The sequence below is a fragment of the Oryx dammah genome, unplaced genomic scaffold, assembly GCF_014754425.2.
Source record: "Oryx dammah isolate SB20612 unplaced genomic scaffold, SCBI_Odam_1.1 HiC_scaffold_6, whole genome shotgun sequence".
Lineage (NCBI taxonomy): Eukaryota > Metazoa > Chordata > Mammalia > Artiodactyla > Bovidae > Oryx > Oryx dammah.
In genome coordinates, this window is record NW_024070190.1 from 8,147,334 (window position 1) to 8,175,245 (window position 27,912).

The 27,912-nt window shown below is 38.0% G+C and overlaps 1 protein-coding gene across 10 annotated transcripts in view; it reads left to right on the forward strand.

Annotated features, from left to right (window-relative positions):
• The window catches only part of TARBP1 (TAR (HIV-1) RNA binding protein 1), a 64,154-nt gene that overhangs the window by 7,817 nt on the left and 28,425 nt on the right, over positions 1-27,912 (forward strand). For 9 of the 10 annotated variants that reach the window (XR_005721399.1, XR_005721400.1, XR_005721401.1 and 6 more), the window contains exons 5-13: positions 914-966; positions 2,832-2,929; positions 4,536-4,671; positions 5,305-5,401; positions 7,968-8,057; positions 9,241-9,382; positions 15,134-15,233; positions 16,119-16,291; positions 26,842-26,939. Coding sequence is in view for 3 of the 10 variants with exons in the window: in XM_040242720.1 (XP_040098654.1) it covers positions 914-966; positions 2,832-2,929; positions 4,536-4,671; positions 5,305-5,401; positions 7,968-8,057; positions 9,241-9,382; positions 15,134-15,233; positions 16,119-16,291; positions 26,842-26,939 (987 nt within the window). In the remaining 7 variants the exon portion in view is untranslated. The remainder of the gene's footprint in view (positions 1-913; positions 967-2,831; positions 2,930-4,535; positions 4,672-5,304; positions 5,402-7,967; positions 8,058-9,240; positions 9,383-15,133; positions 15,234-16,118; positions 16,292-26,841; positions 26,940-27,912) is intronic. The other variant, XM_040242721.1, reaches the window with a different exon arrangement.

Below are 27,912 nucleotides of genomic sequence, written 5' to 3' on the forward strand. Positions count from 1 at the left end.
GCTGAAAACAAACCCTATATCTCTTAAACTAGGCTCTCATACTTGGGCTTTGTCGACAGGCTGCCTGCATCATCACCGTGATGAAAAGTAGTCCTTTGTTATCTGTATCCTGAGCAGAAGTCAGCAGCATGAACCCTGGATTAGAAGTGTGTTAGTGATACTCTCTCCATGGTTCTGAAGCACTGAATTATTGCTCTTTGTCTAGTGATGCTGCTCCTCCGATTCTGAGCCAGTGAATCACTATCGTGCTGTACTGAGCAGGGGTTGCCTTTTGAGCTATGTTATTAGAATGTGTACTTCTACTTGTCAGAAATCACACAAAGTGAGATTTCTGTGAGAGTTACAGCTGTGATTTTTAGTCCTGTTATGATGAGGTGAGTTGAATGATCACAACTTAGGAACAGTAATTTACCTCTCATTTAGAGGTAACCTAAACGTCCCTAATTATCCAAGTACACGTACAGTGTTTTAGTAGGCATCCTTTTTCTGTATTCTCCTAGCCTTCTTGCACTTCCGAAAAGCACGCTTTTGTCGACTAATGTTTTCGAAGATATGCTTTTCCCCATTTATCGTCCAGGCATAGGGGCTTAAATTTTCTCTTGGGTATCTTTCTATTTTTCACCAGTCACTGCCTTTATTTTCTACCATGTGTCCCTTCTTTGGATTCCTTTCTTCCTTCTCAGCATAGCACGTGCTCTCTTAGTATTCCATACGTTTTTATCAGGTTGGAAAGTTTGGTTTGACACCTGGGATTAAGGTATCCTCCAAGGCTATCATAAATCAGCCTGCAGCATAAGAGATTGCTTATAACAGCTCTTCAGTAGCCCTGCATAGGATGTAGAGTTAGGGCAAGTTGACTTTTCAAAATTACAGTTACAGGTTAACGTCAGATTTTTTTTCCTTTTTTTTTTAGTTTATCATTGGACCATTAATGGATGCACTTTCAGAGAGCTCTCTATACAGCAGGTAAACATGCATTTTATTTAGCAGCAATGCAGTAATATGTATTTGATTATAAATTTAACTTGATTATGAAATATGACCAGATTGTTAAAAATGCATTTGGTGGATAAATATATGTTGCCCCATAGACATTCAGCTTTTTCTTACCATGTTGTCCCTTCTGGGTTTCTGATTCTTCTTGTCCTTCTAGTAGTTGTATCTGGTGTTTCTCTTTTTCTTTTCTTTCCTACTCTGAACCCATCCTTTCTTGGGTTTTAGGGAAGGACACCTCGCACAGGGACTTTGTGACTTCTGCCCTCTTGGAATTTATGGTGGCTTTGGCTAACCAACACTTGACACTTTTTTCCCTTTCTTTTAACTTTCAGTTTTATAGAAAAGTTGTGAGAATAATACAGAGAATTCTGACTTACCTTTTACCCACATTACCTAAACGATGATGTTTTACCGGATTTGTTTAATTGTCATCTTTATGTATTTCTATGTGTCTTTGCGTCTCTTTGTATATCTGTTTCTTAGCTCTGTCTGTCGAGCAGACTCACCCATCTGTATTTCAGTATCTTTCCATCCATCCATATTAAAAGCCATCCGTTCACATCAATATGCCCACTACCACAAGGTTCATTCTAACTTTTTCCCTTTCCATATCAGATGGTGGAGGCCATTCTCTACTACATGTTGCTTATTTAACACCTTTACGTTTCATCAAGCTTGATACTGGAGAAGAGTGTCATTATTATGCCTTTCCTCATTTTTTGAGCTTGATCTGTACTCTTGAATTGTATCTTCAGAAATTTCCCTTGCTTTTGAAATTATGTTGTATTAATATTTCTAATTCTGATAACTTAAGTTTATACTTGCTAGTCTTTTGTTTGATATATCTCTTAATAGAGCAAGCCACCCTGGTGGCTGGCTCAGTGGTAAAGGATCTGCCTGCAGTGCAGGAGACCCAGGTTCAATCCCTGGCTCGGGACGATCTCCTGGAGAAGGAAATGGCAACCCAGTCCAGTATTCTTGCCTGGGAAAAACCATGGACAGAGAAACCTGGAGGGCTTCAGTCCATGGGGTCACAAAAGAGTTGGACACGACTCAGTAACTAACACTTTCACTTTTGCTTTTCTGATAGAAAGTACTCTGACAGTCAACTTCTTTAAAAATTTTAAATCAACCTGTGCTAAGTTATATTAATATTCAGTCCTGTTTAATATCAAAAAAGCATATCAATGCTTGATTTGTCAGCTATTTTTATTTTTCAAATAACTCATTACTGTTGAATAGTTTTCTGAAGCAGACAGCTGGAGAGCAATAAAACCAACTTGGTAGTTTCTGAGAGTTGACAAACACATTTATTATGAAATGCCTTCAGTTTCCTCCCACACTAGTGTGTTCAGTTAACAGATAATGTTCCTGGCAGAAGCAAAATAAACAAAAATAAAAGTGTCTTTAGTAGATGTTAGCAATCAAATGCTTTTGCAAAAGTGGTTTATTACTAACATGTCTTTTACTTAATACTTAAAGGTATTAAATCATTGGAGTATGTGTTAGAAATAATAAAATATAATTTAAAATTACCATTTCTAGACTTTTCTTAAAATGATACTATTTGGCAAGGTTGATGCATATGTGTCAGAAAAAGGAGATCTATGCCTGCTTAGTATAACCCATTACTAACTCACGTCAGTTTTTCAGTAATATCCTGATGTTTTTGTAATTGGAGGGATTCTCAAGATTTTACTGAAAAATAAAATGCAGGTTCAGAAGAAGATGGTTTTATTGTTGAAAGACATTTGAGCCATATTGCACTTAGTTTCATTATGCTTAATTGTCAGTAGATTTTTATATATTTGTTTTTTAACCCCCTTTGTTTATAGGTCCCCAGGCCAGCTGATAGGAAGTGTTTCTCCGCTGGGACTGAAATTACAGAAGTTTTTAGTCACTTATATTTCTTTTCTTCCAGAAGAAATAAAGAGTATGTATCAGTAAGGAATTTCTTTTTAACTTATTAGCTTAAATTTAAAAAAATTTTTAGAATGTTGATTATCAGCACCATCCTTCTAGGAGAGTTGTGCTGTTGCTGCTGCTAAGTCACTTCAGTCGTGTACGACTCTGTGCGACCCCACAGACGGCAGCCCACCAGGCTTCTCTGCCCCTGGGATTCTCCAGGCAGGAATACTGGAGTGGATTGCCGTTTCCTTCTGCAGTGCGTGAAAGTGAAAAGTGAAAGTAAAGTCTCAGTCATGCCTGACTCTTAGCAACCCCATGGACTGCAGCCTACCAGGCTGGGAAAAGATGGCCATCTGTATATCTGTATTTCTTAAAAGTGACTTCTTAAAAGATTTCTACAATGATGATCTGAGGAAACAGACATTTTCATTGACTATGTGACTTAAAAGACCCTTAAGACATCACATATTAGCAGAGAAAGTGGGATAGAGCACCATCCTTGTGTATCTCAAAATAGTTAAAGTAATTGTAGTGTAGGTAAGAAATAGCCTGTGAGAAAGAGCTAATATTACTGTTTGCAGATTCCAGAGGCCAGACACCAATAGTATTTTTCTTTAACGTCTCCAACAAAAGAATGGTTTCCAACGGTAAAAAAATTTATCTTTCACCTTAACTTAAAAAAAAAAAAAATATATATATATATATATATATATAAAACCCTTGTTATCAGAGTATGTACAGTATACTAGAATACTCATCTTACTAAAAGGGAATAAATTTGAAATAACATTGTTTTTTCTTTTCATCAGCTTTATTGAGATATAATTCACACACCATAAAATTTACCCTTTTAAATTGTTCAGTTCAGTGGTTTTTAGTATATTCACAAGTTTGTACAACCATCACCACTAATTTCAGAATATTTTCATTATCCCCAAAAGAAACTCCATGCCCATAAGTAATCGTCTCATTTTCCATCTCCCCCAGCTTCTGTCAGACACTAGTTTATTTTCTGTCTCTAGATTTGCTTATTCTAAACATTTCATATAAAAAGAATCATATAATATATGGTCTTTTATTTTATGTCTGGTTTCTTTTTGCTTAGTGTAATGTTTTAAGATTCACCTATATTATAACATGTATCATTCCTTTCTGTAGCTGAATAATAATGTAATAGTAATATTATAGATACTTCACATTCTGTTTATCCATTCATCAGTAGATATTTGGATTGTTTCTACTTTTAACTACTAATATGAATTACTCCTGTGACTATTCATATACAAGTGTTTATATGAATATAATCTTTCACTTCTCTTAATTATATACCTACGAGTGGAATTATTGGGCATTCTGGTGACTCCATTTTTAATTTTCAGAGGAGCTACTAAACTGTTTTCCACACTGACTGCACCATTTTACATTCTCACCGGGAATCTCTGAGACTTCAGTGCCTCCACATCCTGTGAACACTTGTTACCGTCTGTCCTTCTGATTAGAGCCATCCTAGCGGGTGTGACGCTGTATCTCATTACGGTTTTCTTTGCATTTCCCTATGTAGTGTCTGATGATTTGAGCACCTTCTCACGTGCTTGTTAGCAACAATGATGTCTTAAAACTTTTTCTCTCAGGTAGTTTCCTGTTAAAATTTATTCAGAAGATGACAAGCAGACATTGGTGTGCTGTTCCCATTTTGTTTCTATCTAAGGCTTTGGCAAACGTCCCAAGGTGTAAAGCCCTGGGTATAGAAGGACTTCTTGCCCTCAGGTAGTTTACTCTTGTGTATATTCATATGTGGTTATTTGTCATAACTTTCCTTAGTAAATTAAGTTTTCTCTTCTGCTTTAATTCATGGTGAGTGGTTTTAGTTAATATTGGCATCCTGATTTTTCACTCTTAATTTTATAGAAGCAAAAAGCTTAAAAAAAAAAAAAAATCTATTCATGGGGATTTCCCTGATGGTCCAATGGTTAAGACTCCACACTTAGACTGCAGGGGGCACAGGTTCAGTCCCTGGGTGGAGAACTGAGGTCCCACATGCTGCTGCACTTAACTTTGTTTTATGAATTACTAATTTAAATGTTAATAAATGCCATAATATATACTGTTGGATTTTGACCACTTTAAAAATAAGGCCAATGTTTTTATTAAATATCAACATTGATTACCAGTTATTTCCAAAAATGTGCCTTGAAAGTGTCTTGTTAGTTTTTAAAGATTCTTTATCATATTAAAATTGCACTCTACTAGCGAGGCCTTACTTATTTAATAGCTTTGCAGCTCTCCTGACAGGGACTTTCTGCATCAGAAAGTGTAGATATTATAGATCAGTTGTCAGGACTACAGCTGACCAGTGTTCTCTGAGCCCACGGGAGTGCGTGTGTTTTTCTCCACCGTCAGGGACGTGCTGCAGTGCACCATGATCACACATCAGATCCTGCTGAGAGGGGCGGCGCAGTGCTATCTCCTCCAGACCGCCATGAATCTGGTAGACGTGGTAAGCTGATCTTTCTTACTCACGTTAACTTCAGTTCTAGAGTCTTTCTCAGTGAGCGGGAGTTCGTTAAAGAGTCTACACAGCAGGCCTGTGATGCTGTCATTAGAAAGCCCTGTTCATAAGACTGGCCCTTGGCTGGCATCTGGAACCTGGATTTCGGGAGGGCTCCCACCATCCCAGTACCGTACCTGCAGGGCTCATGGAAACAGTGTGATCTTCACTGAACAACTGCTTTCCTTCCGGAGCTCTGAAGTTGTAGGTGCCGTGCGCAGGGCGTCTGTGTGACCAGCTCCCCAGTGAAAACACTGGGCACTGAATCTCTGAGGAGCCCTTCTGGTAGGCATTTTACCTGTTGGTAGGGAAGCTCGCGACCATACTGAGAGACCATTCTTGGAAACGTTTGCCTGGTTTCCTCTGTATTTTTTCTGCACATCTTCCAGGAACTTGACTTTCAAAGAACATCCTTATTCTGTTTTTCACGGAGCTCCAGTAACACACTATTGTTGAGAACAGGGGTCAGCAGACGTTTTTGTGAAGGGCTGGCTTGGTATATTTTAGGTTTTTTGAGTCATACAGTTTCTATTCAGTTCAGTTCAGTTTAGTAGCTCAGTCGTGTCCGACTCTTTGCGACCCCATGAGCCGCAGCACGCCAGGCCTCCTTGTCCATCACCAACTCCCAGAGTTCACTCAGACTTATGTCCATCGAGTCAATGATGCCATCCAGCCATCTCATCCTCTGTCGTCCCCTTCTCCTCCTGCCCCCAATCTTTCCCAGCATCAGGGTCTTTACAAATGAGTCAGCTTTTCACATCAGGTGGCCAGAGTATTGGAGTTTCAGCCTCAACATCAGTCCTTCCAGTGAACACCCAGAACCTGATCTCCTTTAGGATGGACTGGTTGGATCTCCTTGCAGTCCAAGGGACTCTCAAGAGTCTTCTCCAACACCACAGTTCAAAAGCATCAATTCTTCAGTGCTGAGCTTTCTTTATAGTTCAGCTCTCACATCCATACATGACCACTGGAAAAACCATGGCCTTGACTAGATGACCTTTTGTTGGCAAAGTAATGTCTCTACTTTTTAATATGCTATCTAGGTTGTAACTCTTCTTCCAAGGAGTAAGTGTCTTTTAATTTCATGGCTGCAATCACCATCTGCAGTGATTTTGGAGCCCAGAAAAATAGAGTCAGCCACTGTTTCCACTGTTTCCCCATCTATCTGCCCTGAAGTGATGGGGTCAGATGCCTTGATCTTAGTTTTCTGAATGTTGAGCTTTAAGCCAACTTTTTCACTCCCCTCTTTCACTAAGAGGTTCTTTAGTTCTTCTTCACTTTCTGCCATAAGGGTGGTATCATCTGCATATCTGAGGTGATTGATATTTCTCCCGGAAATCTTGATTCCAGCTTGTGCTTCCTCCAGCCCAGCATTTCTCATGATGTACTCTGCATATAAGTTAAATAAGCAGGGTGACAATATACAGCCTTGGTGTACTCCTTTTCCGATTTGGAACCAGTCTGTTGTTCCATGTCCAGTTCTAACTGTTGCTTCCTGACCTGCATACAGATTTCTCAAGAGGCAGGTCAGGTGGTCTGGTATTCCCATCTCTTTCAGAATTTTCCACAGTTTCTTGTGATCCATATAGTCAAAGGCTTTAGCATAGTCAATAAAGCAGAAATAGATGTTTTTTTGGAACTCTCTTGCTTTTTTGATGATCCAGCAGATGTTGGCAATTTGATCTCTATTACAGCTACTCAAAAGCAACCGTAGACCATTTACAAATAAGGGGGCATGACTGTGTCCTAGTAAAACTTTACTCACAAAAGAGGCTGTCAGTGACTTTGCCAACCCCAGACTTAGAGCTGCTGCTGCTGCTAAATCGCTTCAGTCATGTCCGACTCTGCACGACCCCATAGACGGCAGCCCACCAGGCTCCCCCATCCCTGGGATTCTCCAGGCAAGAATACTGGAGTGGGTTGCCATTTCCTTGTCCAATGCATGACAGTGAAAAGTCAAAGTGAAGTCGCTCAGTTGTGTCCAACTCTTAGCGACCCCATGGACTGCAGCCTACCAGGCTCCTCCATCCATGGGATTTTCCAGGCAAGAGTACTGGAGTGGGGTGCCGTTGCCTTCTCCTAGACTTAGAGCAGGGTGTCTTAATTGGAGATGTGTGACCTTAAGGAAATAAAAAGATTTGGGTGGTTTTCTGAAGGCCGAGGTAGTTTTTGTGGGTTTGAAAAACAAAGATTCACTTTTGATGTAAATAATGAGTAATTTCTTATAGGATGTTTCTGGTTTTTGCTTTTAGATTATACTACCTTATCTCAGAGATAGTAATCTCGATTTTAAGGAAAATAGATTTGTAAAGTAATCTTTCATTTTATATAACGGTTAGCTGTTTATAATCAAACTCTTCATTTTGAAAGTTGAATATTTCCTTTTTAAAAATATAGCTCTTGATTTAACTAATAGTATTCTACTTTAAATAATATGCTAGATTAGTTTTACAGTGATGTTCATTTAGTTAAACATTTTTCAATGAGTAATTTTTTAAAACTGCCCTGCCCACAGGAGAAAGTGTCACTCTCTGACATCTCAACTTTTCTCATGTCAGTGAGACAAGAGGAGTCATTAGGAAGAGGAACTTCACTGTGGATGGAGGTGAGACTGAAAATAATGATAAGGTTTTAGAAAACTTTGTAAAAAATGGTTTCTTGTCCAATTCACTACTGGCTTTTCTTGTTATCTGTCAACAGAGGTTTTTAAAAAAAGTTTATTTGCTTTGAGTGGACCTAACCAATAATGCTGTTAGAATTCCTTTGGAGAAGGGGGAGACAAAGTGAAACAGAGATGGAACTATTCTAGAGAAGATAGTGTTAGTGGGCAGATCTCGATTCCAGATGAGAGTACTGAAAGTACTGATGATGTTAGACTCAAGAACAGTGACACAAACATCTACTTGGGTTCGCAACCCTGACATTTCGGTGATCTGTAATTCTTCTGACTTCTTGCATCTCGCTTGTCATGAAACCCTAAGTGTCTTGCAGTGGATGGAGAAAAGTCCTGGTGATTATGAGTAAAGTTGGTGTAAACATTTGCATACAGATTTTTGTGTCACCATAACTTTTTAACTCATTTGCGTCGGTTTCAAGGAACATGGTTTCTAGATTGTGCAATGAGCGTATGTTTAGTTTTTTAAGAAACTGCCTTCCATATCCACGATTCCACCATGTCAGGACCCATACAGCCATGGAGCATGAAATGCCGTAGTATTTACTATTGAAAAAATCCACGTGTAAGTGGACCTGCAGTGTAAACCCACGTTGTTCAAGGATCAGCTATATTTTAAAATGCACATATGATAGAAAATAAACTTGCAAGGAGGGTAGGAGCTTTCCTTATAACTTATATTTCAAATTCTACATTCTCTCAAAAATAAATCCTTGTTGTATATGAAGATGAAATGAATTTTAAGGTTGTAATTTGTTTTACATAAGGTTATTATTCATAGAGATGTTCTTTACAACACTTTATCAAAATGTACATTTTATACTAGATGCTTTAAAAATTCTTGCCTGTTAATGAAGTTTATAAGTTCTTTGAGGAGTTTAGAAAACACTCGCACACATATGTGAATATACTCACATGCATACATGCATACACACACTTTTTTCTGTATGAACTGTGCGTGAAGCTCAATCATGACAAGAAACATTCTGTTACTCTGTTGTGTTCAGTTATCTAAATTCAGTTTATTGTGGAAGAAAGAAAATTAATTAGGGAAATTAGAAGCCCTTTGTTCAGTTAGGCTTTCAAAATAAGTGATAGCTGTTTTCTTTTTCAGCTCTGTGATTGGTTGCGTATTAATGAAAGCTATTTCAAGCAATCCTCAACTTGTAGCTCCATTGGACTTCACGAGACTTCTTCTTTAAATGCTTATGTCAGGAACCTAGTGCAAGAGTATATTAGGTCACCTGCCTGGGAAGGTAAGTCTGAGATCATTTTTATGGACTAATGTCACCAAAACATTTTCTAAGAACTTTCTACTGGTTTTTCAAATTGAAAATATATGCCAAATATATGCTGATTTACAGATGTCAAACTTATATTTCAGCCTAGTAATGTGAATAAATGTTATGTAAAAATACTGTTTCCTAACTTGCACTTTATCTCTTCTAGAACTTGAGATTTTAAACCATCTTAAATGTTCTGAGAAACTAGCAAGTTGTCTGAGAAGGAATTGATCACAAATAAATTTATTAATTTATTCTACAATTACTGAGTCTTTGTCAGCTAGCTTTTGCAGATGTGTTTGGAGCCTCTGTAGTGGAAATATTTGTAGATAAATCTGTTTATCTTTTGTTTGTTTTCAAAGCATTACATTTAGTGTCAGCTGATTATGAAAAGTAGTTTTAGAGAAAAATTGGATTTGAAAGAATGGTTTTGTTAGTTTCTTTTTTTTACCAGATACTTAGCAAAAGATCAAACGCACTGAGTGAGTGGAAGAACTATGAGTAGATTCATTAATTAGGATTCTTTCTACATTTCTAACGCATCCTCATCATTAAAGTCATTAGTGATAATTTGAGTAAATTGCGTCTTTGAATTTAACATGTCTTCAATTTCCTAGCTTTGTCTCAGACCAAGTCATTTTTATCTCCTGACTTCTCTAATCTGATTATGGAATAGGTCTTAAATGATCAGATAATTATCCTTCCAAAATACATGAGTTTATCTGTTTGTCCTTTTTGGAACATTTTGCTTTTGTGTTTTATTGTCTCTATTGTCTAGTAAATTTACTGTTACTTGGAAGGTTCTGTTGTTAGGCCTATAAAAGTAAATAAATTTTAGTCCCTATTAGAGGGAGCATAGATTAAACTCCCTGAAATATCTATATAACTTGTCTTAAAACTCAGTCTATAACAGCATCAGATCTGATTAAATCATTCAAAATTGGATAAAATAAGATTTTTTAGAGTTTCTTCCTTAACATTTCTGGGACTTAAACTGTTTAATATAAGTTTTTAAAAAACTGATCTCAAGTGCAAAGGAGGCATGTTGTGTGTATGTGTAATATTTTGTTTGACTCTTAATGCCCTTGGCTAAGTGTCTTTATAAAATTTTAGTTTGATTAACAATTACTGGGCAGTTTTCAGAACAAGGCAATAAATTCCGAAGCAAACATGATTTAGCTTGAATTTTTGAGCATAAAATGCATATAACACTCAGATTTGTTTTTATAAAAAAATCATCAGCTCAAACATTTTTTAATCAAATTCTACACCTAAAGTAGTTTTTTTCTTTGGGTTTCATATGCTCACTACAGATAGATTTTACACTGATTATTCAGGAACTGTGTGTCAAGTGTTTTCGAAGTGCCAGACACTGGAGTTACAGATATGTCCTCTACCCTCAGAGAACATAGGCCAACAAGGGAATTGATAAGTAAACAGCTAATCTTAACACAATGCCTTGAAAGCCATGAGCACTGGGATGGGGCCCCAGGGTCGGGGCTACTGATTAGAACTTGTAGACCTGTGGGGGATCAGGAGAGGTCATTGGATGAGGTGAACAGAAATTAAGGTGGAAAGGGAGGAGTATCCTGCAAGGCTTGGATGAACTTACATCCAGGAAGCTTGAAAGCAGGTAGACCTCCACCAGTGTCTGTCTGTAGTATGGAGCCCAGGTTGGAATGGTTAAGAGAGGATGGATATATATTCAGTAGCTATATATGTACCATATCATATATATGATATGTAACAAAACAATGCAGCAACAACTAAAAGCACAGAAAACCAGCATCATCAACAGGCAAAAATGTTGGAGCACTTTCAGAGCAGGGTTTCTGAATCAGAGAAAGTGAGACAGTTTGCAAACAGCCATAACAATGTGTCAGAGCTTGGAATTGTTGAAATCAACCAAAGAGTGAACTATATTGAAGAAATTTATACTTACACAGTTCATCAGAAAGGGTGCCTACTTAAAATATAACCAAGATACCTGAGGAAAGATCCCAAAGTAGTATATACTACAGCTGTACAACCAGTTTTAGAAACAGCTTTATTGACATGTAATTGACATACATTAAATTGCACATATTTAAACTTTATACGGTGTGATGGGTCTGACCTCTGTGTATCGCTTATGAAGCCATTAGCATAGCAAGATAATGAACAGAGCCGTCACTCGCCAGCGTCTTCATGCCCCTGTGTCGCCCGTGGCTCCTGCTTCTGCCTGTTCCCCTGCATCCGCAGACCACCTTGGCATGCTTTTTGACACTAGTTTGCATTCTCTAGAATTACAGTCAGTTTTTTGAATTCGTAGTAGCAAAATTTGACTGATAATTCAGGGTTAACCTGCATTAAGATGACTGAAGATAGCCAGTGACCTTTTGTTTCTTTAAAACCATTCTTGCCTATACTTTTCCAGCCTCAGTGAGAGAAGGGGGAGAAGGTGTAAAGAATTCTTTGCCATTGGTTCTCAGAGCATGATTTCCAGACCAGCAATATCAACATCACCTGGAAACTGTTTAGAACTGCAAATTCTCAAACTCTATCCCACACCTGCTGAAACAAACTCTGGGTGTCGGGTTTACCCTCTGTATTTTAAGAGGCTCTCAGGGGGAATTCTAAACCACATGCTGAGGTTTGAGACCCGTTGTTCTGTAGCCTGGGTTTCTCTTAATATGGCAGTAGAGGACTCAGGAAGCAGCCCTACAGCAAAAATCTCTGCTAGAGTGTCCTCCACTGGAGTAGTCAGGCACTCTGTTGTTATTGACCTAATCCTGTGACTCTCCTTAAAATCAGGAATCTTTAAAAATCCACTAAACTTCTGATTCCCTTTCGGTTATCCCTTTCACTTATCCAAAGTGAAACTTATTCCTTCCCTTTCACTTATCCAAAGTGAAAAATTGTTTAGGACTTCAAAAAGTGCCACTGTGATTGGAAACATTCTCAAAAAGCACCCCTATGCCACTCCCACCTCGTAGAAGGTCAAAAGGTATCTCATTATATGATTGCTAGAAAATGTAAGGAACTGAATAGCGTATTGGTGTTTCAGTTTAGTCTTTGTTAACAATGAGTTTTTCTATGTACATGTGGGATATAAAGCACTTAATGTGAGTAAAAAGGGTTTATCATTCTTATGATAGAATGATAGAGAGCAAGTTTCAATAATTCACTCTTATAAAAAGCACATAAATTTAACCTACTAAATTATTTTGGAAAGCACCAACATTTAGACTGTCTAAAAATACACATTGCTTCAGTTCAGTTCAGTTGCTCAGTCCTGTCCGTCTCTTTGAGACCCCATGAACCGCAGCACGCCAGGCCTCCCTGTCCATCACCAACTCCTGGAGTCCACCCAAACCCATGTCCATCGAGTCGGTGATGCCATCCAACCATCTCATCCTCTGTCGTCCCCTTCTCCTCCTGCCCTCAATCTTTCCCAGCATCAAGGTCTTCTCAAATCAGTCAGCTCTTCACATCAGGTAGCCAAAGTATTGGAGTTTTAGCCTCAACATCAGTCCTTCCAATGAACACCCAGGACTGATCTCCTTTAGGATGGACTGGTTGGATCTCCTTGCAGTCCAAGGGACTCTCAAGAGTCTTCTCCAACACCACAGTTCAAAAGCATCAATTCTTCAGTGCTGAGCTTTCTTTATAGTCCAGCTCTCACATCCATACATGACCACTGGAAAAACCATGGCCTTGACTAGACGGACCTTTGTTGGCAAAGTAATGTCTCTGCTTTTTAATATGCTGTCTAGGTTGGTCATAACTCTTCTTCCAAGGAGTAAGCGTCTTTTAATTTCATGGGTGCAATCGCCATCTGCAGTGATTTTGGAGCCCAGAAAAATAAAGTCAGCTACTGTTTCCACTGTTTCCCCATCTATCTGGCATGAAGTGATGGGACCGAATGCCATGATCTTAGTTTTCTGAATGTTGAGCTTTAAGGCAACTTTTTCACTCTCCTCTTTCACTTTCATCAAGAGGCTCTTTAGTTCTTCTTCACTTTCTGCCATAAAGGTGGTGTCATTTGCATACTTGAGGTGATTGATATTTCTCCCGGAAATCTTGATTCCAGCTTGTGCTTCCTCCAGCCCAGCATTTCTCATGATGTACTCTGCATATAAGTTAAAAAAATAAGCAGGGTGACAATATATAGCTTTGATGTATTCCTTTTCCTATTTGAAACCAGTCTGTTGTTCCATGTCCAGTTCTAACTGTTGCTTCCTGACCTGCATACAGGTTTCTCAAGAGGCAGGTCAGGTGGTCTGGTATTCCCATCTCTTTCAGAATTTTCCACAGTTTATTGTGATCAACACAGTCAAAGGCTTTGGCCACTAAATGGTATTTATAACATTTTAAAGAATAATATACAATAAAGTTTATTCTTTTGTTATGTTTTTAAACTAAGTTATCCTCCATGCAAGTGTGTTTTTAGTATTGTCTTCCGTATTAGTATAGCAAATTTGTATCAAAATAAATTACTCCCAATATGTATTAGAATATTTGAAAATATGTTTTAAGTGTTTGAACCACTGGTCTGGAAAACTAGATTAACTCAATCTTTCTTGGAAGTTGAGGCAAAGAGTATGATCTTATTATAGAATGAAAAGGAGCTCTAGCTATGATTTATTTTACTTTACCTGGCTTTCAGGAATAGGAAAATACTGATTTTTATCATTTAACCACGTTCTTCCAAAAGTTGTTCTAGAAACTTTGCATATATTACTTAATTTTTATAATAAACCCAAGAAAAGTCACAGGTTTATTTAGTTTGATTTTATAGAAGATGACCTAAGCTTTCTGAGAGGACAGTCGGCTGTCCCAGGCTCCCATAGCTAACAAGCAGTGTACCTGAGGTTCAGACAGGAGTCTGAGATGTCAAAGCCTTTGTATCTGTATCCACTCCATCCCCTTTCCAGTTCCATTTTAGGGAACTCTCACCTCTCATCCAAGATGCCAGAATTGCCTCTTTGCCAGTTACCTTGCATCTAGCTTCCTCTACAATCTCTTTTCCACCTTATACCTAGAAAAATCTGTTTAATATAGAAACTTTGATCTTACAGAATTCTCCTCCTCGTCTTTGCATCCATTCACTTTGACCTCTAGTGGCTTCCTTTTGCTTTTGGGGTGAAGACAGAAACCCTTTACAAGCCCGTACAGTCCCTGGTCTCTCCTACCTGTTCCTGTAAGGTCATCTTTGGTGCTCCCTCCCACTTTATACCCCAGTCCTTTATATGGAATATGGCATGCTCTCTGCTGCTTCAGAGCCTTGACATGCTCTTTCTTCCGCCCAGAAGGGTCGTGTCTCCCTTCCCCTAACTCATTCCTTCCTAGCTTTTGTACCCAGCCCAATCGTCATTTCTTCAGGGTGACTTTGTCTTACTCTCTAGTTGCACGATTTGGAACACTCACTGCTGTTGTCATTGTACGCTTCTCTGTAAGTCTCTGATGATGCTCTTCTCTTCCGCACTATGAATTCCACGAGTATAGGAGCCACTGGGTCTGAGGCCAGTGCATGGCACGCACTCGGCATGCGGAGATGTCTGTGTTCACACTTAAGTGTATAAAAATGAACCATGCTGTGGGGCGTTCTACTGTATTTCTTCTCAGCTGTATTTGTCTCATGTAATACTGATAAAACATATTCATTTAACTGTTTTATTTTTGAAACATCATCTTTGAAGGATTTTGTTAATGCTTTGCAAACCTTAACTATTGTTATTTAAGGAGGAGAAAACAGCTGTATGCCTGATTGGTTTGAAGCTAAGCTTGTTGCTATGATGGTGTTACTGGCCACAGATGTAGAAAGAATGAAGAGTCAATATAGGTAAGTGTTTCTAAACTTGAAAAAAAAGCTTTTTTAAAAAAAAAGGCTAATCCTGTTTATAGTCCATATTCAGACTTTTCAGTGATTGGTATGGAATTGATTACAGCTTATTAAAGGAGGAAATTAGAATATGGCATCATACTTAAAGAAATGTTTAAAATTAATAATAAATTAATAGTGCCAGAGTTTTAAACTTCAGAAGTTAAAAACACAACTATGTATTCACAAATCGCTGGTTTTGTGTAAGAATATTAGAAGGATGGGTTGTAAGGTCCTAGCATAAGATTAAGTAAAGACAGTTACTAGATTTTACCCCTTTATAAAATATATAAATTTAAAAAAATAAAGTAATAATGATAAAACAGTCCCATTTATATTTTGAGAAATATGAGCAGATTGTCACCAGATTATAATTATTGCAAAAAGCAGCTTCCTTAGGTAGTGTCTTTGCATATAATGTAAATCTCTTTTCTAGACAAAGTTTCAGTACTAAAGTTGGTTATAACAGTTTTTCACAAATCTTTAGTTCTTTATATTTTTTTGTTAACATGTCTCATTTCCTTGACTAGTATATATTTGTTTTGTTTTTTCTGAAATATGGAAGCAAGTTTTAATTTGCAAGCATTTTAATTTGCTGATAATTTGGATCTAGGATTTTGCTCATACTTCTGCCCAAAACCAAGGACATGTATTGTTCCTTGTGCTTTCTTCTCCAGTGAAGTACTGCACTCACTGAGAAAGCATGAGTGGAAAGGCCTGTCCTAACAGGTCGTCCTTAAGAGTAATTCCATCTGGTGGAATCTTTAGCTAACCAAAACTGTAGCTGGAAGACAGTTTCTTTATCCTTTTGAAATGCTTGATTTGGGCGTGTCTTTTAATGTCTAGTGAAAAGCGGAGGACACAGAATGTATTAAGGATATTCTTAGATCCTCTCCTGGATGCCCTTGTGAAGTTTGGTACAAATGCCTACATGCCCTTGCTGAAAACTGACAGATGCCTGCAGTTGCTGTTGAAGTTACTGCACACTTGCTTGTTGAAAGGTTCCGGTACCCGAGATGGTGAGGATCAATAGTTTCTGTCGGTGTTTTGCCAGGTATATCATGGGTACTCAGAATGAGAAGAAATTCCTGACCTTTTTCTTTAGCTTCATACATTCAGCAAATATTTACTGAGTTGGTGCTGGGGAGGCAGCGACAAAGGAGCAGACTGCCCATCCGGAGCTGACATTTTAGTATTTGCATTCATTGTGCACTATTGATTCCATATTGATGGAATATTATTTCATTTGCTTTTACTTGTTTTGTTTGTTTCTATAGGTTGTCATTGATTTCCAGACTATTGAAAATGATCACTATTTCATATATTTTCTAAGCCAAGATCCATTTCTTATAGACACTTTGTAACATGTTACAGAAAGTCAACTAAAGCATGAGAATAGCAATAATTTTATAATTACTTGTGCACAGAGGAGCATGGAGGGCTACAGTCACTGGGGTCGCAGAGAGACAGAGACAACTGAGTGACTGAGCACGCAGGCACACACATGTCCCTAAGCAACCTCTATGTAGAAAATGCTTCATCCAGGAAGTACACTGTTGGTAGATGGAAGCACTGAGCACATTCTTCCTTAAACTAAGATTTATGTAAAACAGTATTTGAAAACCCATGGACATCGATATTAGAATTATCAGTGGGTAAGCCTTGGTTCCCAATATTTCTGATCAATTTCATTTGGAATTTTAGAAATTTTCCATTTAGGAAACAATATTCTAGAGAAACTTTGGTATCAGGTTAAACTGGAGGATAATATTGAAAGGTTAGATTTTCATATAGACTTGTGACATATTATAAAAGCTAGAGTCCCAGTTCTGATACTTTTGATAATGATAGCAGAGCCAAATGCTGTGTACATAGCAGTAACTTTTTATAAGATTTTACTCCTTTAAGGGCATAAGCTTGTGTTCATTTCACACATCTCGACTGTTGAAAGCACTTGACTCAGTACCCTCAAGTGCAGGACTGGGTCATGGGTGCCTTTTGGGAAATTATTGGGATATTAGATACACGCAAGAATATGAGATAGTTGTATGTAAATTATGATGCAAAATAATTATACATCCGTGAAAGCACCACCATTGCATCTGTTGCTGAGAATGAATTTACCCATAACTTCTCAGTCTCTGCCTTTGCCTCCTTATTTTGGTTTTTATCTGTGTCACTTCCATATACTTAAAAAATGATTTTACCACATAAATCAATTTTCTCACAATATATTATCTCATTTTCCTGCTTTTAAGCTTTATAGAACTGTTACTCTACTGTAAGAAGTCTTCTGTAGCTTTTTCTACTTAGCGCTCTTCTAAGATTAATCCATGTCCTTTCATATAAATGCTTCCTCATTTTCCCTGTGGTGCTACCTTCCACTGTGATGACACCACAGTTAGGTGTTCTCATATTGCTGGACGCTGGATTGCATTTAGTCTACTGCTTTTTAGTACAGTACTGATTTGAGCACTTGCCTACATGTCTCTTCTAGCGTGTGTGTGTCTCTCCAGTGTATGTACCCCCAGGACCAAAACGAGTGGTTCTCAGGGTATGTGTGTATTCAGCTTTTAAGATAATACAAAATTATTTTTCCAAGTAGTTGTGTGCATATTTTGTGTTCTCACTTGCAGAATATAAGTTCCCATCGCTCCTTGTGCATCTCTTTTATTATACTGTAAGAGCCAAGGAAATCCGTATTTAGTTTTGGTAGTAGTTGACTTCCAGATAACTGGCAAAACATGTTAGTTTAGTTAACTTTATTTTTAATTGAAGTCTAGTTGATTTACAATGTTGTATTCATTTCTACTGTACAGCAAAGTCAGTTTATATATATATATACACACACACACATACACACACTTGCTTTTTTAAAATATTCTTTTTCATTATGGTGGTGGCTCAGATGGTAAAGTGTCTGCCTGCAATGCGGGAGACCTGGGTTCAATCCCTGGGTCAGGAAGATCCCCTGGAGAAGGAAATGGCTACCCACGCCAGTATTCTTGCCTGGGAAGTCCCATGGATGGAGGAGCCTGGTGGGCTACATACAGTCCAAGGGGTTGCAGAGTCAGACACAACTGAGCGACTTCACTTTCACTGAATGTAGTTCTCTGTGCTATACAGTAGGACCTGATTTATCTGTCCTATATATAATATCTTACATCTGCTCATTTAGATTTATTTAATTAAATTAAAATAGATCTAAATCCTGAAAGAATTTCTTTGATAGGGAAAGAGGAAAACAGTTATTTTCATTTTATAAATGAGTAAATAATCTAGCAACTAACTGCAGGTCCTAGGATAAATGATCACATAATAATAAAGTCAGAAATAACGAGGTAAAGTCAGCCCTCCATATTTATGGGTTAAACCAACTACAGACTGAAAATATTCAGGGCAAAAATTTCTAGAAAGTTCCAAAAAGCAAAACTTGAATTTTCTGTGCTTCAGCACATTCTGCAGCAGACCTTGGCTAAGCCTGGATCTGCTGTGAAATGTGTAACATTAAAACACACTCCTGAGAAATGCAGACATATTTTCACCTACTTACGAGCCATAGTGGCTTATGTGGGAAAACCCATTTTACTTAAAACTCCCCCAAAAGATGTCTTAAAATGTTCAAAATAAACTAAAGCCTAATTAATAACTGGTGAAATGGTCTCTGCTGCCTCTGTCAGCTTAAAGCTCTAAATAAATTATGTTCCAATGGTTATTTTTTTTTTTATTCACAGTAACTGTACGATGTTTATTTTTATATTTGAGGAAACATACCATTAGTCACGTTGTAACTCTCCCCTTGTTACATTGGATTATATGCTAAGTCACTTCAGTTGTGTCCGACTCTGTGCAACCCCATAGACGGCAGCCCACCAGGCTCCCCCATCCCTGGGATTCTCCAGGCAAGAACACTGGAGTGGGTTGCCATTTCCTTCTCCAGTGCATAAAAGTGAAAAGTGAAAAGGAAGTTGCTCAGTTGTGTCCGACCCTTAGCATGGAATGCAGCCTACCAGGCTTCTCCATCCATGGGATTTGAGGGCCAAGTAACTGCCCTTATCACACTTCTGTCCTAACTACAGGCTGAATTTGTCACAATAGTGGGTATGATCCTCTTTGCTGAGTGTTACTTTTTTCCCTGAGTTGCTTTTGTTTTCTAGCTTTGATCTTTTGTGTCTCTTTGAACTTTTCTTCCGAAATTAGGTTTTAATTAGTTTTTTAATTGTGGTAAAATATATGTAACAAAATGTGCACTTAAACGTTTTTAAATGTATGCACAGTGCTGCTTAACCATCACCAGAACACACCTCCAGGACTTTTTCATCTTCCCAGCCAAATCTCTGTACCTGCTAGATAATTACTCCCCATACCAATCTTCCCTCCCCAGCCCCTGGCAACACAAGGAATTTCTGTCTCTGGGAATTTGACCCTTCTAAGTGGAGTCATACAATACGTATCCTTTTATGTCAGGCTTATTTCACTTAACATTAGTGTGTTCAAAAGGTCCATTTGTGCTGTAGCCTGTATCAGAATGTCATTCGTTTCTAAGGATGCATAGTACTCTGTTGTATGTGCGGTGGATGTTCAGGTTGTTTCCATTGTTCTGACAGTTCAAATAACACTGCTCTGAACATTAATGTACAAGTGTCTGTTCAAGTCCTTGCTTTCAGTTCTTTGGGGTACATACCCAGAAGTGAAATTGCTGGTTCATAAGGTAATTCTCAGTTGTGTCCGACTCTTTGCGACCCCATGGATGGCAGCACTCCAGGCTTCCCTGTCCATCACCAACTCTCGGAACTTGCCCAAACTCATGTCCATCAAGTCGGTGATGCCGTCCAACCATCTCATCCTCTATTGTCCCCTTCTCCTGCCTTCAGTCTTTCCCAGCATCGGAGTCTTTCCAGTCAGTTCTTCACATCAGGTGGCCAAAGTATTGGAACTTCAGCTTCAGCATCAGTCCTTCCAATGAACACCCAGGACTGATTTCCTTTAGGATTGACTAGTTTGATCTCCTTGCAACCCAAGGGACTCTCAAGAGTCTTCTTCAACACCACAGTTCAAAAGCATCAATTCTTTGGCACTGAGCTTTCTTTATGGTACAACTCTCACATCCATACATGACTACTGGAAAAACCATAGCTTTGACTAGATGGACCTTTGTTGGCAAAGTAATGTCTCTGCTTTTTAATATGCTGTTTAGGTTGGTCATAGCTTTTCTTCCAAGGAGCAAGCTTCTTTTAATTTCATGGCAGCAGTTACCATCTGCAGTGATTTTGGAGCCTGAGAAAATAAAGTCTCACTGTTTCCATTGTTTCCCCATCTATTTGCCATGAAGTGATGGGACCAGATGCCATATCTTAGTTGTTTGAATGTTGAGTTTTAAGCCAGCTTTTTCACTCTTAACTCTTTCACTTTCAACAAGAGGCTCTTCAGTTCCTCTAAAATCATGGTAATTCTGTGTTTAATTTCTTTTTTTGACTGTGATGTGAGGCCTGTGGGATCTTAGTTCCCTGACCAGGGATTGAACCTGGGCCCCAGCAGTGAAAGCGCCAAATCCTAACCACTGGACAGCCAGGGAATTCCCTTTGTGTTTAAGTTTTTAGGAGCCACATGTTTTTCATAGCAGCTGTACCATTTAGAATTCCAGTTGGCAGTGCACAAGGCCCTAATTCCTCCACATCCTCGATAACGCTTGCTGTCTTTTATTTTTCTTATTTTTGGTAGTGGCTGTCCTCATGGGTATGAAGTGATATCATGATTTTGACTGAGCTAGCTTTTTGATCATTTTAGGTACTGCTTTTGGGATTCAGGTTGTGACTGTCAGTTATAGGAAACAAGACCCTAAACATCATTCTGAACCTGTGCACAGTTTGTATATTGTGATGCAGTGTTAACTTTAAGGATGTGCCAGTGACTGGGGTTTAAGTGAAAGAGAGGGTCTTGAGTCTTGTGGTAACTGACAGGGCACGCGATGGTAACAACGATGCTAACACTGGAAACACGAGTAGCATCGACTTTTCATGTCACTTTGTTCTCTCTTCTTCAAGCCCTAAACCTTCCTTTGCAATCTCAAATTAACTTTTTTTCAGTCTAATGAGTTTGATTGAATCTGTGAAAAGTAGATATTTTTTTATGCTATAAGTTTGAGATATGAGTTGAGAAATAGGAGTTTTCTGTTCTTACCATATTCATCAGTCATTTTCTTGGTTCATAAAAAGCTGTAATTCCAGACTGTTTGCTGGTGGCTGCTTAAACTGGCAAGTGACTCATCCGTGAGACACTTCAGAGGCCATAATAGGGCTGTCTTTATAATAGGTAACATGAATGTTTAAAATTAATAGTGTGATTTTTAATGCAATGTGTAATCTTTTAAAAAATTTATCTGCAAGTGATAGATGCAGCATTTTGTTAAATACCTATTTAAATCTTTTGCCTATTTTTAAATTGAGTTGTTTTCATAATCTTGTATATAATAACAAGAGTTTGTTATATATTCTATTAATAGATGCAACTCTTTTGTTTAATATGTGATTTAAAAATATTTTTCCCAAATCTGGAGTTTCTCTTTTTCACTCTCTCAACAGGATCTTTTGTAGAACAGAAGTTTTTCTTTTGATGAAGTCCAGTCTATTTATTACGTAATTGTATTTCTTTCTTTTTGACCGCCTGGTCTTCGTTGCCACACGGGCTTCCTCTCCAGTTGCAGCGGGCGGGGGCTGCTCTCCAGGTGCACTGCACAGGCCTCTTGTGGAGCACAGCTCTGGAGCACGGGCTCAGCAGTCGTGGTCCAGGCCTGGCGTGTGGGATCTTGCCAGATTGGGGATCAGTCCCTGGCTCCCACATCGGGAGGCGGCTTCTTGACCACCGAGCCGCCAGGGAAGCCCCTGTTTTATGGTTTTTTAATTCTTAGATCTAGCATGTAAGTAGAGGTAATTTGTTAAGGTGGGAGGTGAGGTTGAGGTTTGTTTTTTGCCTATGAGTTTCCAGTTGCTCCAGACCATTTGTTGATGAGATTTCCTTTTCTTTGTTGAATAGTCAAAAATTAATTGGCTGTGGTGGAAACAACCCAAAATAGATGGATGCATGAATAGATAAGCGATATATTACTGTAAAAAGGAAGACAGAAGTACTGACACATGGATGAATCTTGAAAATATTAAGTGAAAGAGGCCAATTGCAAAATGCTATGTAATATGTGATTCCATTTACATGAAGCATCCAGAATAGGCAAATCTAGAGAGACAGAAAGTGTATCAGTGACTGCTTAGGGCAGGCAGAGGAGGAGGGTTATGGGGTGGTGGCTCAAGGGTATGGGCTTTTCTCTCTGTGGTGATGAAAATGTTCTAAAATTGACTGGTGATGGTTGTACATATCGCTGACTGTACTGAACACCTTTGAAGTACACATTCTTAATGGGTGAATTGTAAAATATTCCATTTATAGTTCAATAAAATTGTTTAAAAACAGTTGACCATGTTTCTGTGGATCTATTTCTGGCTTGTTTTATTGATCTTTATTTTTGTCCCTTTACCAATACTGTACTATTTTGGTTACTGTAGATTTACAATAAGTCTTTAAATAGGTAGTGTGATTCTTTCAAATTTATTCTTTTTTGTCAAAAGTATTTCGAGCTCTTCTAGTGCCTTTGCCTTTCACTATAAACTTTATAATCAGCTTGTCTGTATTTACCAAAAAAAATCCTACTGGAATTGATTGGAACTGAATTGAATATAAAGATCAGTTTTTTTGAGAATTGCTTTCTTTCTTGAGGCTTATAATTCATGAATATGTTTTATCTCCCAGTTTATTTAGGCTGTCTTTTATTTCTTTCATCAGAGTTTTTTTTTAAGTCTTCAGCATCTATATTTTGTTAAATTTATGTAACATATCTTTGGGGGAAAGATTATTGTAAATGATATATTTTTTAATTTTTTGGTTTTGAATTGGTCTTTGCTAGTATACAGAAATGTGATTAATTTTTGTGTGTTGAACTGTGTCCTGTAACCTTGCTGAAGTGTACTTAGTAGTTGAAGTAGTTTTTTTTTTAAGATCCTTGGGATTTTTTTGTAGACAGTGATATCATTTGTGAATGAGGACAGTTACATTTCTAGGGTTTTTCATGGTTTATCCTTTACATTTCTTTAGGATCAGGGGTCTGAAGTGATTCATTTGTAACTCCTGTCAGTGGTAGTGGTGATCCTCTCTCTTCTCTTTAAGACTGGCTAGTATTGACCTTTTCAGAGAAGCAGCTTTTGGTTTCATTGATTTTTCTGTGTTGATTTTTCTCTTTTCAATTTCATTGATTTCTGTTGTTTGCATCTTTCTGCTTGCTTTCGGTTTATTTTGCCTTTTGCTGAAGTTAAGGCAGAAGCTTAGATTATGATTTTAGATCTTCTTTTTTAAAATGACATCGAATGCTGTGAATTTTCTTTAGTTTTGTATTATCTGCATCCCACAAATTTTGGTATGTTGTATCTTTAGTTCTGAATTTTTTTTTTTAAGACTTTCTCTTTTACCCATGAATTTAGAAATGTATTTGGAGATTTTGCTGTTATCTTTCTGTGATTGCTTCTTGTTTTAATTCTGTTCTAGTCAAGAGAGCATACTTTATACAATTTCAGCTTTTAATAATTGTTATTTTGTTAGGGCATGGTTTATTTTGGCCTATGTTCCATGTACACTTGGAGAGAATGTATATCCTGCTATTATTGGGTGTGGTGTTCTATAGATGTCAGTTATATCCAAGAGTTTCATGTTTTTCAGTTTTATATTCTTGGAATTTAGGAGTGTTGAACTCCAACTATAATTTTGGATTTGTCTCTTTCTCCTTTTACTACTGCCAGCTTTACTTTATGTATTTTGAAGGTCTGTTGTTAAGTGGGTTTTGCTTTTTCTTGAGAGTTGACTCTTTTATCATTATGTAATGTCCCTTTTTATCCCTGATTATTTTCTTCACTCTGAAGCCTACTTTGTCTGATAGTAGTATAACCACTTGTACTTTCTTTTAATTAGAATTTGCATAGTACTTTTTTTTTCTGGCTTTGTACTTTTAGCCTATTTAATGAGCATTATATTTAAAGTGAGTTTCTTATGGACAGCATATAGTTGGAGCATGATATTTTTGTCTCTTCTGACAGTCTGTGTCTTCTGTTTGGTCTAAACTATTTGCTGCTGCTGCTACTAAGTCGCTTCAGTCGTGTCCGACTCTGTGCGACCCCAGAGACTGCAGCCCACCAGGCTCCCCCGTCCCTGGGATTCTCCAGGCAAGAACACTGGAGTGGGTTGCCATTTCCTTCTCCAATGCATGAAAGGGAAAAGGGAAAGTGAAGTCCCTCAGTCATGTCTGACTCTTAGCGACACCATGGACTGCAGCCCACCAGGCTCCTCCGTCCATGGGATTTTCCAGGGGTGCCAGTGCCTTCTCCAAAACTATTTGCATTTAATGTAATTATTTACATATTTGGTTTTAGAGCTGTCAGTTTTTGTATTCTGTTTATTTTCCTGTTTGTAATTTCTTTCTTTCCCCTCTTCTGGCTTCTTTTGAGTAGTCTGAACATTGTTTTGTCTTCCATTTTAATTATCTTTTGTGTTTTTTCCTAAATGTCCAAAGTTTTTTGTGTGATTGTCATGGGGATTATGATGTGCATACTTTTTTACAGTCAGCTTAGAATTAACATTTTACCAACTTGAAATTCACGTAGAAATGTTACTACTTTATAGGTCCCTTAACCTCTTCTTCATTTATTATAGTTGTCTTATATCTACGTTTATTAAAAACGGTACCAGACAATGTTGTATTTTTTGCTCTTAACCATCAAACACATTTTAAAGATTCAAGGGAATAGTCTCTTGTATTTACCCATTAAAAATTTTTTTTGCTGTTTCATCCTTGACATTCCATGTTTTCCTGTGGCACTGTATACCTTTTGTTTGAAAAATGTCCTTTAATATTTCTTTGGAGTCAAGTTTGTTGGCAATCGATTCATTTCCCTCCATCTGAAAATGTTTTTATTTTGTCTTCTGGAGAATATTTTTGTTGAATATGAAATTCTGGTTTGCTAGGTCTTTTCTTCAGCACTTTAGAAATGTTCCATTTGTTTCTGACCTCCACGGCTTCTCATTAGAACTCTGTAGTCATTCACATCCTTTTCTCCCCCAGGTAGTAAGCTGTTTCTCTGTGCATGCAGTACTGTTCCTTTGTTTTCAGTTTGGGGAGCTTGGCTATACCATGTCGGATTGCCTTTTTTTTTAAAGCCTGGCCATGCTGCACATGCTGTGCACGGTTTAGTTCCCAACCAGGGGCTGAGCCTGTGTCCCCTGCAGTAGAAGTGTGGGGTCCTAATCACTGGACCACCAGCGCGTTCCCCAGTTTGCATATTTTACTGATCTGTTTTCAAGTTCACTGATTATTTTCCCTTACATTTCTTTGCTGTTATTGATCCCATCCAGTGAGTTTTAAAGTTTTCAGTTATTGTACTTTGAATTATAGAATTTCTATTTGGTTTTTGTATAAGTCTTCTATTTCTTTGGTGAGACTTTCTGTTTTTCCATTCATTTCAAGAATAAGTGTTGACTGTTCAGGCATGGTTTAATAGCTGCTTTAAAGTCTTTGTCAGATTATTCTAACATCACTGTCCATCTTGGTGTTGTCATTTGTAGATTCTTTTCCCATATGAGCTAGGACTTTCCTCATACTTTATCTACCCAGTCATTTGGATTGTATCCCAGATCTTTGGGACATTGTGTTGTTAGACTCTGGATCGTGTTTAGGTCTGTGGACAGTGTGGATACATTTGCGTGGCAGTCAGCCAGCCTGGCTTGTTTTAGGCCTCAGTTTCTGTTGCTGCAGCTCTGTGTGTGTGTCGATTTACTGTCAGTTTTGCTTGCGAGCCTTTTCCAGTGCGGTCTTGACCTGTGCGCTGAGTGCTGCATCCAGTGGCCAGGTTGGCACCTGTGTGGCTGTCTGTTTAGTGCTGAATGTGTTGGGCCTTCTGAGTAGCATCATATTCAGGCCCAGCAGTTCAGGGGTGAGCCTGGCCACCCTCCATACACCACTTGCTGGGGCTGTTTTCCTGATCACGCCTGCCTTTGGAATCCCCTAACTACTCACTGTCTAGTTCTCTGAGTTCCTCCTTTTTAATTTCCTGACCAGAAAGTGGGGGCTAAGTCTGCTGCCCACCTTCGTGACTGCTCCTCCATCAAGGGGTCCATCTACAGCGGGACCAAAGCAAACTCGCCACTGTTGAGGGTGATTACTTGCTAAATCCATCTGCTGCTTTTGACTTTTGAGAGTCTTCACGTGACTGTTTCAGATATCCCGTCCAGGCTTTGTAGCTGAATTTAGTAGAGAGGGCAGTGTACCTTTGCTGAATCTTATCCAGAACCGAAACTCTTCAATGGTTTTTAAGATTAATGGTAGATATCCCTACTGTTACGTTACCAGAATTCATTTTTGGTAAGTGAGTCACACATACACCTAACAGAGTTGAACTTTGTTAGAATATATGATATACATTGTACCAAATAACTTATTTCTGTAATTTTAGTTGCATGCTTTTTTTCCTCCATACAGATGAGGTATTTACTCTTCTTCAGAACTTTATCATGTCTACTACAGAGAGCATTTCTGAATTTATTCTCAGACGACTTACTATGAATGAACTAAGTACTGTAAGTATTTACTTGAGTAACTGCAGTCTTTTCATCAGTATTTTGAGTGATTACTGACTGGCAGGCACTGTATTACATTGAAAGGAAAAATTAATGTGATATTTTCTTGAAAAGTGGCCTTGGGGGGGCAGAAAAAATTGAAGCTTTAGAGTCTCCTAGTTCCAGTTCAATTGGTATAACTGATCCTAGGAAGATTATAATAGCTTTTCTGAGCCTCAGTTTCCTCATCTGCAAAGTAGAGATAAGATATCTGCTTCCTACAATTTAGAGAGTACCAAATGGTATAACATATTTGAAGTACTTAGCATAGTCAATGTATATTTGGTCCCCGGATCCAGAGATTCTGACTTGGCAGGTTTGGGATGGGACTGGGTGTCAGTGCACATAATATATTTTTATGTCTGTATGTGATCTTCAAATGAAGTTAGAGTTGGGAACAACCAGTCTGAGGTGAAGAGGATGCTCTATGAAGATAGGTATCCTCTCTGTCTATGCTCACTGCATAATTGTTCTTTCTAAGACATCTGAAAATAAAATTATAAAGTTTTCTCCTTTTCTTCGAGGATATTTTGAAAATATTAATTTTATAGAAATGCCTATAATTCTTAATTTGGGAGGGTTTGACATTCTCTAGGGCAGATGTTGAAAGTTACAATCATTATATTGTCAATAGAGTGAGAAAGCATGCTTATTTTAACAACTTTCATTAGAACATCCAATTAAGGACATTTGTTTGATGGCTGATAAGCAGGTGTGAAAATACAAAAAAGCAAGTTTTATACCAAAATACCTGAGATATTTTGATAAGGCAAGGAACAAACTCCTCTGGAGGGGAGTGTGTTTATCTTTAGCATTTTTCTTGGGAGTGTGTTTATCTTTAGCATTTTTCTTATTCAACAATTGTTAACAGTATTGCTACACCTAAATTTCCAAGAAGACATTTAATAAAGAAGTAACTTTTCATATTTTATTC